Raw genomic sequence first — 13135 nt, 5'->3', positions numbered from 1 at the left:
TATCTGCTAATTGCAGTTAAATCCTATTTAAAGAAAGAAAACAGCTGATGAAACACAGACAGTCATGAAATGGCCTCCACAAGGTCAAAAGAAAGCCATGACACTCTGAAGCAATGGTCTCAAACTCAATTCCTGGAAGGCCGCAGCTGTACATAGGTTATCTTCTACCACCTCCACTCACACCTGCTTAATAGTCTCTAGTAGTCTTGAACACCTTGATTAGTTGGATCCACTGTGTTTAATTAGGGTTGGAGCAAAACTGCAGAGTTGCTGCCCTCCAGGAATTGAGTTAAAGACCCATGCTCTAAACCTACAGAAGAACTCTGGAGAGTGCTTTAAAAAGAAGCTTGATATGTGCCACAGTACATTATTTTAGAAAATGTCAAGACAATTAGAACAAAGTGTTTTTTATAATAATAATAATAATAATAATAATAAGCTCTAGAGTGTATCAGAATTTATTCTATAGTCATGAATTTATTATTGTCATTTTCTTCAATTTTAACAGTCTTTGAGTTGCACATTGTAGAAGACTGTTAAGATTTGTTTCTTTTAATTGTAGATTTTGAGCTTTTTAACTCTTGAAACTTTATTTTGTCCTCCTGGTTTGATGCTCTAAGATGCTAAATGAAAATTTCTGACCTGATAGAGATTGCTGTATTGACTTTGAGAAGTAACGGGTTCTGAAATAGTTTTTTTGTATGCCTCTTTATTTCTCAAGCGTGTGTGTGTGTTTGTGTTTTTTCCAGAGGATTCGTTCAACAGTAGACGAGCGAGAACAGAAGCAGCTGCTGATGGATCTGGATGTGGTCATGAGGAGCAGCGACTGTCCGTACATCGTCCAGTTTTACGGGGCTCTTTTCAGAGAGGTTCGTCTGTTTCATCAGCTTACCTACTACTGACCTTTTTTGAGACTCCATTTACACTGTATGGTTCAAGTGACCCAATTCTGGAACAAATCACATGGATTCTGATTCACTCAAATCAGATTCAGTCCACTTTCATATGTGGAAATTTATCCGATATGAGTCTGATCCGTGCACTCATGTCTACTGTGTAAGCAGGTAGATACATTTTCACCTGTCAATGAAAGTCACACGTCATTAAAAACTGTAGCAAATGACATCAACTCTGATACTTCATTTCAGATCAGACTTCAGGAGTATGGAAGGTAAATCCTGCCAATTTTAAATAAATCGAATAAACGTTGGAAATGAAAATGAAAATCAGATTAACAATTTCATTTTAAAACACCGTTCGCAAAATATCTGCCAAAAATGAAAACGAAATGAAATTATTTAATTTTCATTTTCACTTTGAAAACACATCGTCCCTGTCAAATTGATAATTAAAATAAAGTTGCCAATTTAACATTTCATTTTCACTGCATTTCAACGTCAAGACTGCCAATATTAAAATAAAAAGCCAAACTGAAAAATAAAATGCAAACACAATTTTTACAAAGCGTGTTATTAATGTTCACGCTATAATAGTGACACAATTCAAATGAAAATGTAAATTTAAGCTTTCCTTTTATTGACACTTTTTCATTTCAGTTTTCATTTTCGATTTCATTTTCAACTTAAAGCTGTATGCAAAGCCTATGCTAATTAGTGGGAGGGGCGTATTCAAGTGACATTAATAACAAGCTTTGTAAAAATGTGTTTGCAATTTATTTTTCAGTGTGGCTTTTTATTTTAATATTGGCAGTCTTGACGTGGAAATGCAGTGAAAATGAAATGTTAAATTGGCAACATTATTTTAATTATCATTTTGACAGGGATGATGTGTTGTAAAAGTGAAAATGAAAATTAAATAATTTCATTTCGTTTTCAATTTTGGCAGATATTTTGCGAACAGTGTTTTAAAATGAAATTGTTAATCTGATTTTCATTTTCATTTCCAATGTTTATTTGATTGATTTAAAATTGGCAGGATTTACCTTCCATACAGGAGAGTCCCAAAGAGAGAGAGAGCAACATACGCCACATAAACAATATAAACTAATATAATATTTCATTTCCGTGACCATCTCCCCCCCCCTTCACCCTCCCCCACAGAGGGTGATTTCACCAGGGGCCCCCTTCAGGACCCCCACAGTTTGTTCTACGCCACAGATTAAGATGCCTACTGGTTTAAAAGATGGCTAAATGAGAACTTTTCTGTCATAAACGATAGTAAAACAGATATAAAAAAAGAATTAAAAAAATTAAACCCTGTGAACATATTAAATACAGGAATGGAGAAAAGACTTCTCTTTTATTACCAGCTGTCAGTCAGCGCCCGCTCTTTTTTTTCTCTTCCTATTCATTGCGCCTTTGTTGTGTGCAGTGTAAATCAAGACGAACAGATACAAGTCACTTTTAAAAGCTGTTGTAAGCCGGTCATCACAAAAATCAGATACAGTCACTAAATCAGAGTTGACCATTACGATCTGCAGTGTAAATGCAGCCTGAGAGAGCCATTCATACTCAAAAATAACGCCTTGTTTTCTGTTTCTAGGGGGATTGCTGGATATGCATGGAGCTCATGTCTACCTCCTTCGACAAATTCTACAAATATGTTTATTCCTCTTTAGACGAAGTGATTCCAGAGGAGATTTTAGGGAAAATAACATTAGCTGTGAGTCTCCTTTTTTGGCATTCAGATCTGTTTGGGTTTTAATGAACGCTGCATTCATTTACACACTCTCTGTGTCGTTTCAGACTGTGAAAGCACTTAACCACTTAAAAGAAAACTTGAAAATTATTCACAGAGGTAAGAGAGGCGCTGAATGATTGTGCTGGCTTCTTTTTATTTCTGTTCAGGTTATTTGTGTGTGTTTGATTAGAGTCTAAGTGTATGTCCACATGAACACAGGTATTGTCAAAACCAATAAACAGTTGAAGTTAGAATTATTAGCCCCCCTTTGAGTTTTTTCTTTTTTAAATATTTCCCAAATTATGTTTAACAGAGCAGGGAAAATTTCACAGTAAAGTGAAAATAACTTATTTTTGCCATACAAGTGTAATTACTGAACTTACACACAGCAGTCTGATAAAAATGCTCATTTTAGAAGAGAATTTTTGGATGCATTTCAAGGTTTTTGCATCTGAACTCTTCATTTATTGGTGTAATTGTAAGCCCTTTAGTTTTCCATTTAAAGCGAGTCTCAGTTTGTGGATTTCTTGTTTGTAACTGGTTAGATGTGAAGGCAGTGCTGTTTTCCTCTGACTGAAGCTCTTTTTGGTCCGTCTGCAGACATAAAGCCATCAAATATCCTCCTGGACAGGAAAGGCAACATTAAACTGTGTGATTTTGGCATCAGTGGGCAGCTGGTTGACTCCATCGCCAAAACCAGAGACGCAGGCTGCAGACCGTATATGGCAGTAAGTTTGTTTATTCGCTTATACTGTATATACAGTACGCACTACTGTTCACGTAGTTGTGGTTTGTAAGATTTCTGTAATGGTTTTTTTTTAAGTTTCTTTGCTGTCCAAAGCTGAATTTATTTGATGGAAAATACAGTTGGAAAAGCAATATTGTAATAATTTTTTAAAGTGTAATTTATTTTCTTTATGCAAAGCTGATTTTTTTTAATCTTTAGTGCCCTTCAGGTTCCGTAATGATCCTTCAGAAATCAATATAATGTATACAGCTACTGTAAACAAGGGGACACTAATTAAAAATCCTCAGTGTCTCTGGATTTACCATTATATTCAATTCAATTCATCTTTATTTCTATAGCACTTTTACTATGTAGATTGTGTCAATTATAGTTTTGTGCAAGTACATTATTTTCTATTATTATTTTATTCTGTAAAGTACTACTGACATTTTTTTTTAATTAAAAAGAAATATTGTATTTTGTAAACAACATCAACATCTTAATTTTCATCGAACAACAAAACTATTTTGAAAACGGAACCAGTTTTGTTTTAGTTAAGTATTATTCAAGTTAAGAAATCAATATCTGGTCAAATAAGTTTGGTTTTCAATGACAACAAATTTAAATAATTTAGTTTTTTTTTTCATCTGCAAAAAACAAACAAAAAAAGTTTAAAAGTAATCTATCATATTGAATTAAAACAATATAAGTTTTTTAAATATACCCATAACTAATAAATGCAGTAAGAGATTTTTAAAGGGCTATTTTAATTAATAATAAAAAAAAAAAAAAAAAAAAAAAAAATATATATATATATATATATATATATATATATATATATATATATATATATATATATATATATATTTAGGGTTGTAAAATTGTTGTAATAACCTATTATTGACCGTCAGTTAATTTGCATACTTTCTAATCGCTTTTTTCATTCATATTCTAATAATGAAATTGTCAACGAGCATATAGGCTAAATTATTCATTTATTATTTGACAAATGAACAAAAACTCATATCTGCCTTAACTCATATCTTCCTTCTGCGTCCACCTGAACTGGGTGCTTGCCTGCAATTGTCATTAAATTCGGTCTTTGCCTCGGAAAGTCGACTTCTCGTGACCAAAGACAGAATTACGAGCTCCACTTCAGCAGCGTTTTGTAGTTAGGAAACATTTCTCCTAAGACTACGTTTGCTGGATTCTCTGAATGTGCGATTTTCCGATCCTGCAAACACTCATTTTACCGGGAAAGAATACTACAGCACGCGCTCCTTCTGCAGCAGGGGCGCGGCTTCACCCCTTTGCGTTCGGTAGTGCTCACAACGCACTTAAAAGCACCTAACCTCTTTGCTGACGCTTGGTTGGCTCGTATCAGCTGTCCACGACTGAGGATATTTGTCAGTTTGTTCTTCATCGTCCACTGCATCACAATCAGCTGCTGTGACATTTTTGATTGTCACAGCAGCCTTTGATTTTCTTTTCTTTTTTAAATATATTTTAACTTGCCTAATTACCCTAACCTGCCTAGTTAACCTAATTAACCTAGTTAAGCTTTCAAATGTCACTTTAAGCTGTACAAAAGTGTCTTGAAAAATATCTAGTCAAATATTATTTACTGTCATCATGGCAAAGATAAAATAAATCAGTTATTAGAAATGAGTTAATAAAACTATTATGATTAGAAATGTGTTGAAAAAATCTTCTCTTCGTCAAACAGAAATTGGGGAAATATATTAAACATTAATAATGATATTAATTATGTGAGATATATTAAATAAAAGAAATTATATATATTTATAACTAAAATAAATATATGTTATTTTTAAATATATGTTTACTATAATTTTTTTTCACACTATTGCATATTTTAAGCTATAAATAAATCGAGGTAACTGTTAAAAAATCATTAAAAAAATAGGTATAGTTTATTTATTATTAATTTGAATTACTTATTGATTTTTTTTCTCACAATATTGCTAATGTTTTGTAAGCAATAAATAAAATCCAATTATTTAAAAAAAAAAAATTTAGGTCCACGATAAAAATGCATGTAACTTTTTAAGACACACACATGCTTTCAAAAGCCATGTTTCCATTCAAAGATGTGAATTAAATTTATGGGCATAACTGCAATATCTTATAAAAGATGTGCGAATAAAGCAGCGTTTCCATCCAGTGAGTGAAAGAGAACAAAATCATCACTTCTTGATTAACCGGTGCCAAATATCAAAAGTAAAACATCATATACTGAGGCAGGAGTAGCTGCGTGAATCTTTTCTTTATTTAATAAATGACCTCAGAAGACAGTATGCTGACATGAAATAAGCGTGTGATGGCATTCGAAGGCGTTATTTGCAGAGCACAGACGCTCTTGATAGTTCTGGAGGTAATTAATGATATAATAACACTAATACTGAAACAGTTATGGTGTTTTAGAATGACCATAATAACATTTCAGATGTTTTACAGTGTGCTCAGCCTGATGGTTTGTCCATTCACACACATTTTTATCATCACATGATCTCTTACAACAACATTGCATGAACTTTTTTAATGCGCATACTGAAATAAACCGCCATATAATCCAGCACATGTTTTACGCAGCGGATGCCCTTCCAGCTGCAACCCAGTACTGGGAAGCACTCATTTACATATACACTTTGGCCTAGTTTATTCAATTCCCCTATAGCGCATGTGTTTGGACTTTGGGGGAAACCGAAGCACCCAGAGGAAACACGCCAACATGAGGAGAACGTGCAAACTCCACACAGAAATACCAACTGACCCAGCTGGGGCTCGAACCAGCAACCTTCTTGTTGCAAGGTGTCAGTGCTAACCACTGAGCCACTCTGTTGCCCTGTTTTGGTTTCATTCAGTAAACTGTTTGAGGAAGAGCATCAGTCAGTCTTGACTGGCTACTGATGAAAAATTAATTCCTGATATTTCAGTGGAGTGATGTCACCGCAGGAGTGTCCATGAATGAACTTCAGCTCTGATGATGTCATTCTCTAATCTGAGCCGTGATCTCATCCCTGCATTATGACGTCATCGTTCTGTAAACATCGGTAGCACAGCTGTTAGGATGTGAGACACATTCACACACTGCTGTCTGGCCGGATGTGTGTGACGCTGCACATCTGTTTCTGTGGTGTTTTGAGCTGTCTGGACCGTCTGATGTGCCTCTCGCGCTTTGTTTTTATGCGTTTAGTCAGACTGACTTCAGGATATTCCCCTTTAAAGTGAACTCGTGACCCTGGAGTTTCTAAAGCCATGCCAGCTGAAAAAATGCTTTGAAATATTTACAGCATTCAGAAAACCGTTAGATCGGAAATAGGAGGTTTTAGGACAAACTGAACTGGAACATTCAGAAATAAAGTCTCTGCTAGTGTTTTACGGAAAAAAAACGTGTTCAGGAAAGCAGATTTTTTTTGTATATTTAGTATTTGATGAAAAACTAATAATACTAATAATAAGAGATGTGTTTTTATTAATAATGTAATAGTTGTTGTAATAGTAGTAATAATAATAATAATAATAATAAAATGTTGTTAATATATATATATATATATATATATATATATATATTTATTTATTTATTTATTTATTTATTTATTTATTTTTATTATATACAGTTGAAGTCAGAATTATTAGCCCCCTTCTGAAATCCAAATATTGTTTAACAGAGCAAGGAAATTTTCACAGTATGTCTGATAATATTTTTTCTTCAAGAGAAAGTTGTATTAGTTTTATTTCGGCTAGAATAAAAGCAGTTTTTATTTTTTAAACACCATTTTTCACACCAAGGACATAATTATTAGCCTATTTAAGCTAATTTATTTTTCTATAGTCTACAGAACAAGCCATCATTATACAATAACTTGCCTAATTATCTTAACCTGCCTAGTTCACCTAATTAACCTAGTTAAGCATTTAAATGTCACTTTAAGCTGTGTAGAAGTGTATTTTCACTGTATTTCATTATTTTTCACTGTATTATTAAATAATCATTTAAGCACATTATATTTCATCAAGTAGAAATTGATATTTGTAGTTAAAAATACTTCAATCCTCTATTCTAGTATTAATAATAAAAGTATAGTAGTTAAAAGTAGAGTTATTATTATTATTATACCTTAGCTTTCATTAAAAAAAAAAAAAATAAATAAAAAAAAATATATATATATATATATATATATATATATATATAAAAATGGATCCTTAAGTTGATTTATTTTTTCTTAAAGGGGATCTATCATGGCCATTTTTTTAAAGATCTAAAGTAAATCTCAGAGGTCTCTAGAGTGTGTATATTAAGTTTCAGCTCAAAACATTACACAGATAATGTTTTCTAACTCTCTGAAACGGACCCTTTTAGGGTTGATACTAATTGTGTCATTTTGGTGGCTGTCGCTTTAAATTCAAATGAGATTGTGCTTATATTAAAAGAGGGCAGAGCTGCAATTGCCTGTGGATCAACATAGTGGTTCAAAAACAACATAGATATATACATTAGATGTCACCTACCCTGTTGTTGTCTATTGGAAGGTATGCGTCAATAGAGCCGCCATTTTGAAACAGGGTAGCGCTCCTTTGAAATGAATGCGGGACCAAGCTGCAGTGGAGGACTGTGGCCATCCAAAGCCAGAGATATACACATATACACATATATCTATGATCGGGAGTTTTCCTGGATGTTAGTATGTAATTTTTTTTATTTTTTATTATGAAATTTATAATTTTACATCCCTTTTCTACATTGATGGATCAGTGACCGCACAACATTCCTGACAAAAAGCTTGTGTCTGTGTGTACAGAAATGTACTATTCACCCTCCCTGTTAAATTTGATCTAATCATGTCCTGAAACACAGCTCCTCTCCTGCTTTCACTTCTCATACTGACGGAGGGAGCGATTCGTTTGTCATTGAATCTCCGTTATGAGCAACTCGTTCACTAGCCGACAATAATACGTTTTAAAGTTTCTGGCAGCGCAGCATCTCGTTGTCATAGTTCTTTTGCATTGTTTGCTGATTTTCTTCAACAAAACTAGCATAAGCTGAGTGTTTAGTGCGAGTTGGAGCTGCTTTGCCTTATTGAATGCAGTAAGTGACTGTATTATCATCAATAACGTTACCTGATTAGCACAAAAGTTCAGAACATACAAAAAACGTAAAAAACGAAACCTTACCTATGTAATGTTCTGCCTTTGTGCTTTGTTTTCTTTGTTTAATTGTTACTACACCCGTAGACAGCACTAAAGTCCAGCATCTTCACGTAGTAACACTGTCTTGACTAGTGCGGTTGAATGACATTTGTCCTTGGAGCACTGTACCAATGTGGCGGCGCTATTGACGCATGCTCAGGTTCCCTATGCGATATCTAGTGTATATATCTATGCAAAAACAAGACTGACGTCCTATGCTAATGAGGAAAAGATTATCACTAGTGGGCGGGGCTTGCCTTCTCTGCTGACATGTACAAAGGGAGAATGTCAAACAAAGTGATGTGTGTGTGTGTGTGTTTCAGCCGGAGAGGATAGACCCCAGCGCCTCCAGACAGGGTTATGACGTGCGCTCGGACGTGTGGAGTTTGGGCATCACACTGGTGAGGCTGACATCATCAGTCACGTGACCCCGCAGTGCAGCTGGTTTTAGTGTGTGTTTTAAATGCTCTGTGCTGCTGTTAATGTTTCAGTATGAGCTGGCCACGGGACGCTTCCCCTACCCCAAGTGGAACAGTGTGTTTGACCAGCTGACGCAGGTGGTGAAGGGCGACCCGCCGCAGCTCAGCAGCTCAGAGGAGAGACAGTTCTCCCCCAAGTTCATCAACTTCGTCAACCTGTGGTCAGAAACTCACACACACACACAAACACTTGACACATCAAACAGACACTCATACACACGTATACACTCACACACAAAGTCTAGACAGATAAAGACAAACACACACACGCAGGTACACACTCCATTTCCAGGATCACATTCATTGACACACACTCATACATACACCGATACACACATACTCACACACGTACGCACAGTGTCCTATTACATTCATGCACGCTCATACACACACACACACCGCACATAAACACAAAAAGATACAGACAATGGCACACACACACACACCACACATAAACGCAAACAGATACAGAGGAACACTCACTCACACACGTACACACTCCAATACCAGGCACACATTTACAAACACACACTCATGCACACACACAACATATACAGAACCACACACACACAAACAAACACACACACAGTCTCATACTATACTCTTACACACTCACACATACACAGACACACAACCACATAAACACACATACTCTCAAACACATACAGAGACACACATATACACACAAACACTAACACAGCACACAGTCTCACTAACATGTAGTGCAACACACTCATAAACAAACACACTCACATAAACTCACATACACACTCACGAAACACACACAAATACTCACACTCATAAACGAACACACTCACACTCATAAACAAACACACTCACATAAACTCACATGCACATACACACTCACAAACCAAACACCCTTACACACATACTCTCATCCACACACAGTCTCATACTACATTCATACACACTAATACACACACACACACACACTTAAAAAATGCACACACAAACACAGATATAGACAAATGCTCACACACAAACACACTCATACATACACACAAAAGATACACACACAAACACATTCAGTCTCATACACACCCATACATAAACACAAAAAGATACAAACAATGGCACACACACATCACACATAAACGCAAACAGATGCAGACGAACACTCACGTACACACTCTAATACCAGGCACACATTTAAAAAACACACACTCATACACACAAAACATATATATACACACATACGCGAAGTGTCATACTACATTCATACACACACATATACACTCCAATACCAGTCACACATTCACAAACACACACTCATGCACACTCACAACATATACAGATCCACACACAGTCTCATACTTTACTCATACACTCACACATTCACACAACCACATAAACACACATACAGAGACACACATATACACACAAACTCTAACACAGCACACAGTCTCACTAACATGTAGTGTCACACACTCATAAACATGCAGCCATACACACATACTCTCATCCACACACAGTCTCATACTACATTCATACACACTAATGCACACACACACACACACACACAAACACAGATATAGACAAATGCTCACACACAAACACACGCACACAAACACACTCATACATACACACAAAAGATACACACACAAACGTATTCAGTCTCATACACACCCATACATAAACATAAACACACTCACACATGCACAGAAACACAACCACATCAACTTACGAACACAGCACACAGTCACTCACACTAACATGTAGTGTCACACATTTATTAACATCTACACACACTGACATAAACTCACATGCGCATACACACTCACGAAACACACACACATACTCACACTCATAAACAAACACACTCGCATGCACATACACACTCGCAAAACACACACACATACTCACACTCATAAACAAACACACTCATAAACAATCACACATAAACTCACTTGCACATACACACTCACAAAACACACACATACACTCATAAACAAACACACTCACATAAACTCACATGCACATACACACTCACAAAACACACACACATACCCACACCCAAACACAATCTCATACTACAATTATACACACACACCACACAAACGCAAACAGATATAGACAAATGCTCACACACAAACACACTCATACATACACACAAAAGATACACACACAAACACATTCAGTCCCATACACACCCATACATACACAAAACACACACACACAAAAGATACACACAAACACATTCAGTCCCATACACACCCATACATAAACACAAACACACTCACACATGCACAGACACACAACCACATAAACACACACACTTACAAACAAACACAGTCACTCACACTAACATGTAGTGTCACACATTTGTTAACATCTACACACACTCACATGCGCATACACACTCACGAAACACACACATACTCACACTCATGAACAAACACACCTGCATGCACATACACGCTCACAAAACACACACATACTCACACTCATAAACAAACACACTCATAAACAATCACACACATAAACTGGCATGCACATACACACACACACACACACATACTCACAGTCATAAACAAACACACTCACATAAACTCACATGCACATACACACTCACAAAACACACACACATACCCACACCCACACACAATCTCATACTACAATTATACACACACACCACACAAACGCAAAAAGATATAGACAAATGCTCACACACAAACACACTCATACATACACACAAAAGATACACACACAAACACATTCAGTCCCATACACACCCATACATACACACAAAACACACACACACCTACACACAAAAGATACACACAAACACATTCAGTCCCATACACACCCATACATAAACACAAACACACTCACACATGCACAGACACACAACCACATAAACACACACACACTTACAAACACAAACACAGTCACTCACACTAACATGTAGTGTCACACATTTGATAACATCTACACACACTCACATGCGCATACACACTCACGAAACACACACACATACTCACACTCATAAACAAACACACCTGCATGCACATACACACTCACAAAACACACACATACCCACACCAACACACAATCGCATACTACATTCATACACACACACACACACACACACACACACACACACACACACACACACACACACACACACACACACCACACAAACAGATATAGACAAGTGCTCACACACAAACACATTCACACAAATACATAAACACATACACAGACACACAACCAGATAAACACTCATACTCACAAACACACACAGAGACACAAACGCACAAATACAGCACACAGACACTCACACTAGCATGTAGTATCATGTATGAAAGTGGGAAAATCCCACTCACACTCATAAACAAACACACATAAACTCACATTAACACACACACACACACACACACACACACACACACACACACACACACACACATGCTGTGAGTGTTTCCTCTGAGTTTGCAGACTCAGCTGAAGGATGCAGGAGCTGTTGATTTATTATCTGATCACATGATGCACACGGCGCCTCCTGCTGCCCATCAGAGGAACTGCATGAGCTCAGTGTTGACTTCATCAGGATTGTGAATCAAGTGTTTGATTTATTATTAAATGTTGGATTTGTTTTCCTTTCTGGCAGCCTTACAAAGGACGAGTCAAAAAGGCCAAAGTACAAAGAGCTTCTGGTGAGTTCCTGACATTGTTTATTTGTGTATGGACAGTTATTACCGTGATGGAGGAGTTGATGAATCAGGCATAATTTAATAACTATATAAAACTGGAAAATCATGGTAGTAATTAAATTATACACTCTAAAATGATGCTATTAGATTGCTTAAGAAGTCACGAGATGGAATTTGTTTGGTGCTGGAGGAAACCTTAACCTTTTAAAATAAATAATTATTAATATTATTAAAATAATCATTAAAAAAAGATTAAAAATCTATAATTGAAATCCGATTTTATTTTATCAAGTATTTGTACTCCATTTGTCTTTTTTTGCTTTGTTTTGGTATATTTTTTGTCATTCATGTTAGTAATTTCTACATGCACTTACCGGCCACTTTATTAGGTACACCCGTCCAAC

At 35.9% G+C, this 13135-nt stretch overlaps 1 protein-coding gene and 1 long non-coding RNA gene across 7 annotated transcripts in view; one reads left to right on the top strand and one right to left on the bottom strand.

The window, feature by feature from the left end:
• The window catches only part of LOC141381140 (uncharacterized), a 686936-nt gene that overhangs the window by 568747 nt on the left and 105054 nt on the right, over window positions 1–13135 (bottom strand). The window lies entirely within an intron of this gene.
• map2k4a (mitogen-activated protein kinase kinase 4a) overlaps window positions 1–13135 on the top strand; it is a 43467-nt gene that overhangs the window by 21908 nt on the left and 8424 nt on the right. For all 6 annotated transcript variants that reach the window (XR_015479679.1, XR_015479678.1, XR_015479677.1 and 3 more), the window contains 7 exon segments: window positions 750–869; window positions 2503–2622; window positions 2706–2757; window positions 3241–3368; window positions 8902–8979; window positions 9070–9218; window positions 12689–12734. Coding sequence is in view for 3 of the 6 variants with exons in the window: in XM_087242397.1 (XP_087098523.1) it covers window positions 750–869; window positions 2503–2622; window positions 2706–2757; window positions 3241–3368; window positions 8902–8979; window positions 9070–9218; window positions 12689–12734 (693 nt within the window). In the remaining 3 variants the exon portion in view is untranslated.

The sequence above is a fragment of the Danio rerio genome, chromosome 3, assembly GCF_052040795.2.
Source record: "Danio rerio strain M-AB ecotype USA chromosome 3, GRCz13ab, whole genome shotgun sequence".
NCBI lineage: Eukaryota > Metazoa > Chordata > Actinopteri > Cypriniformes > Danionidae > Danio > Danio rerio.
This window is presented reverse-complemented; position numbering and strand designations above follow the sequence as displayed.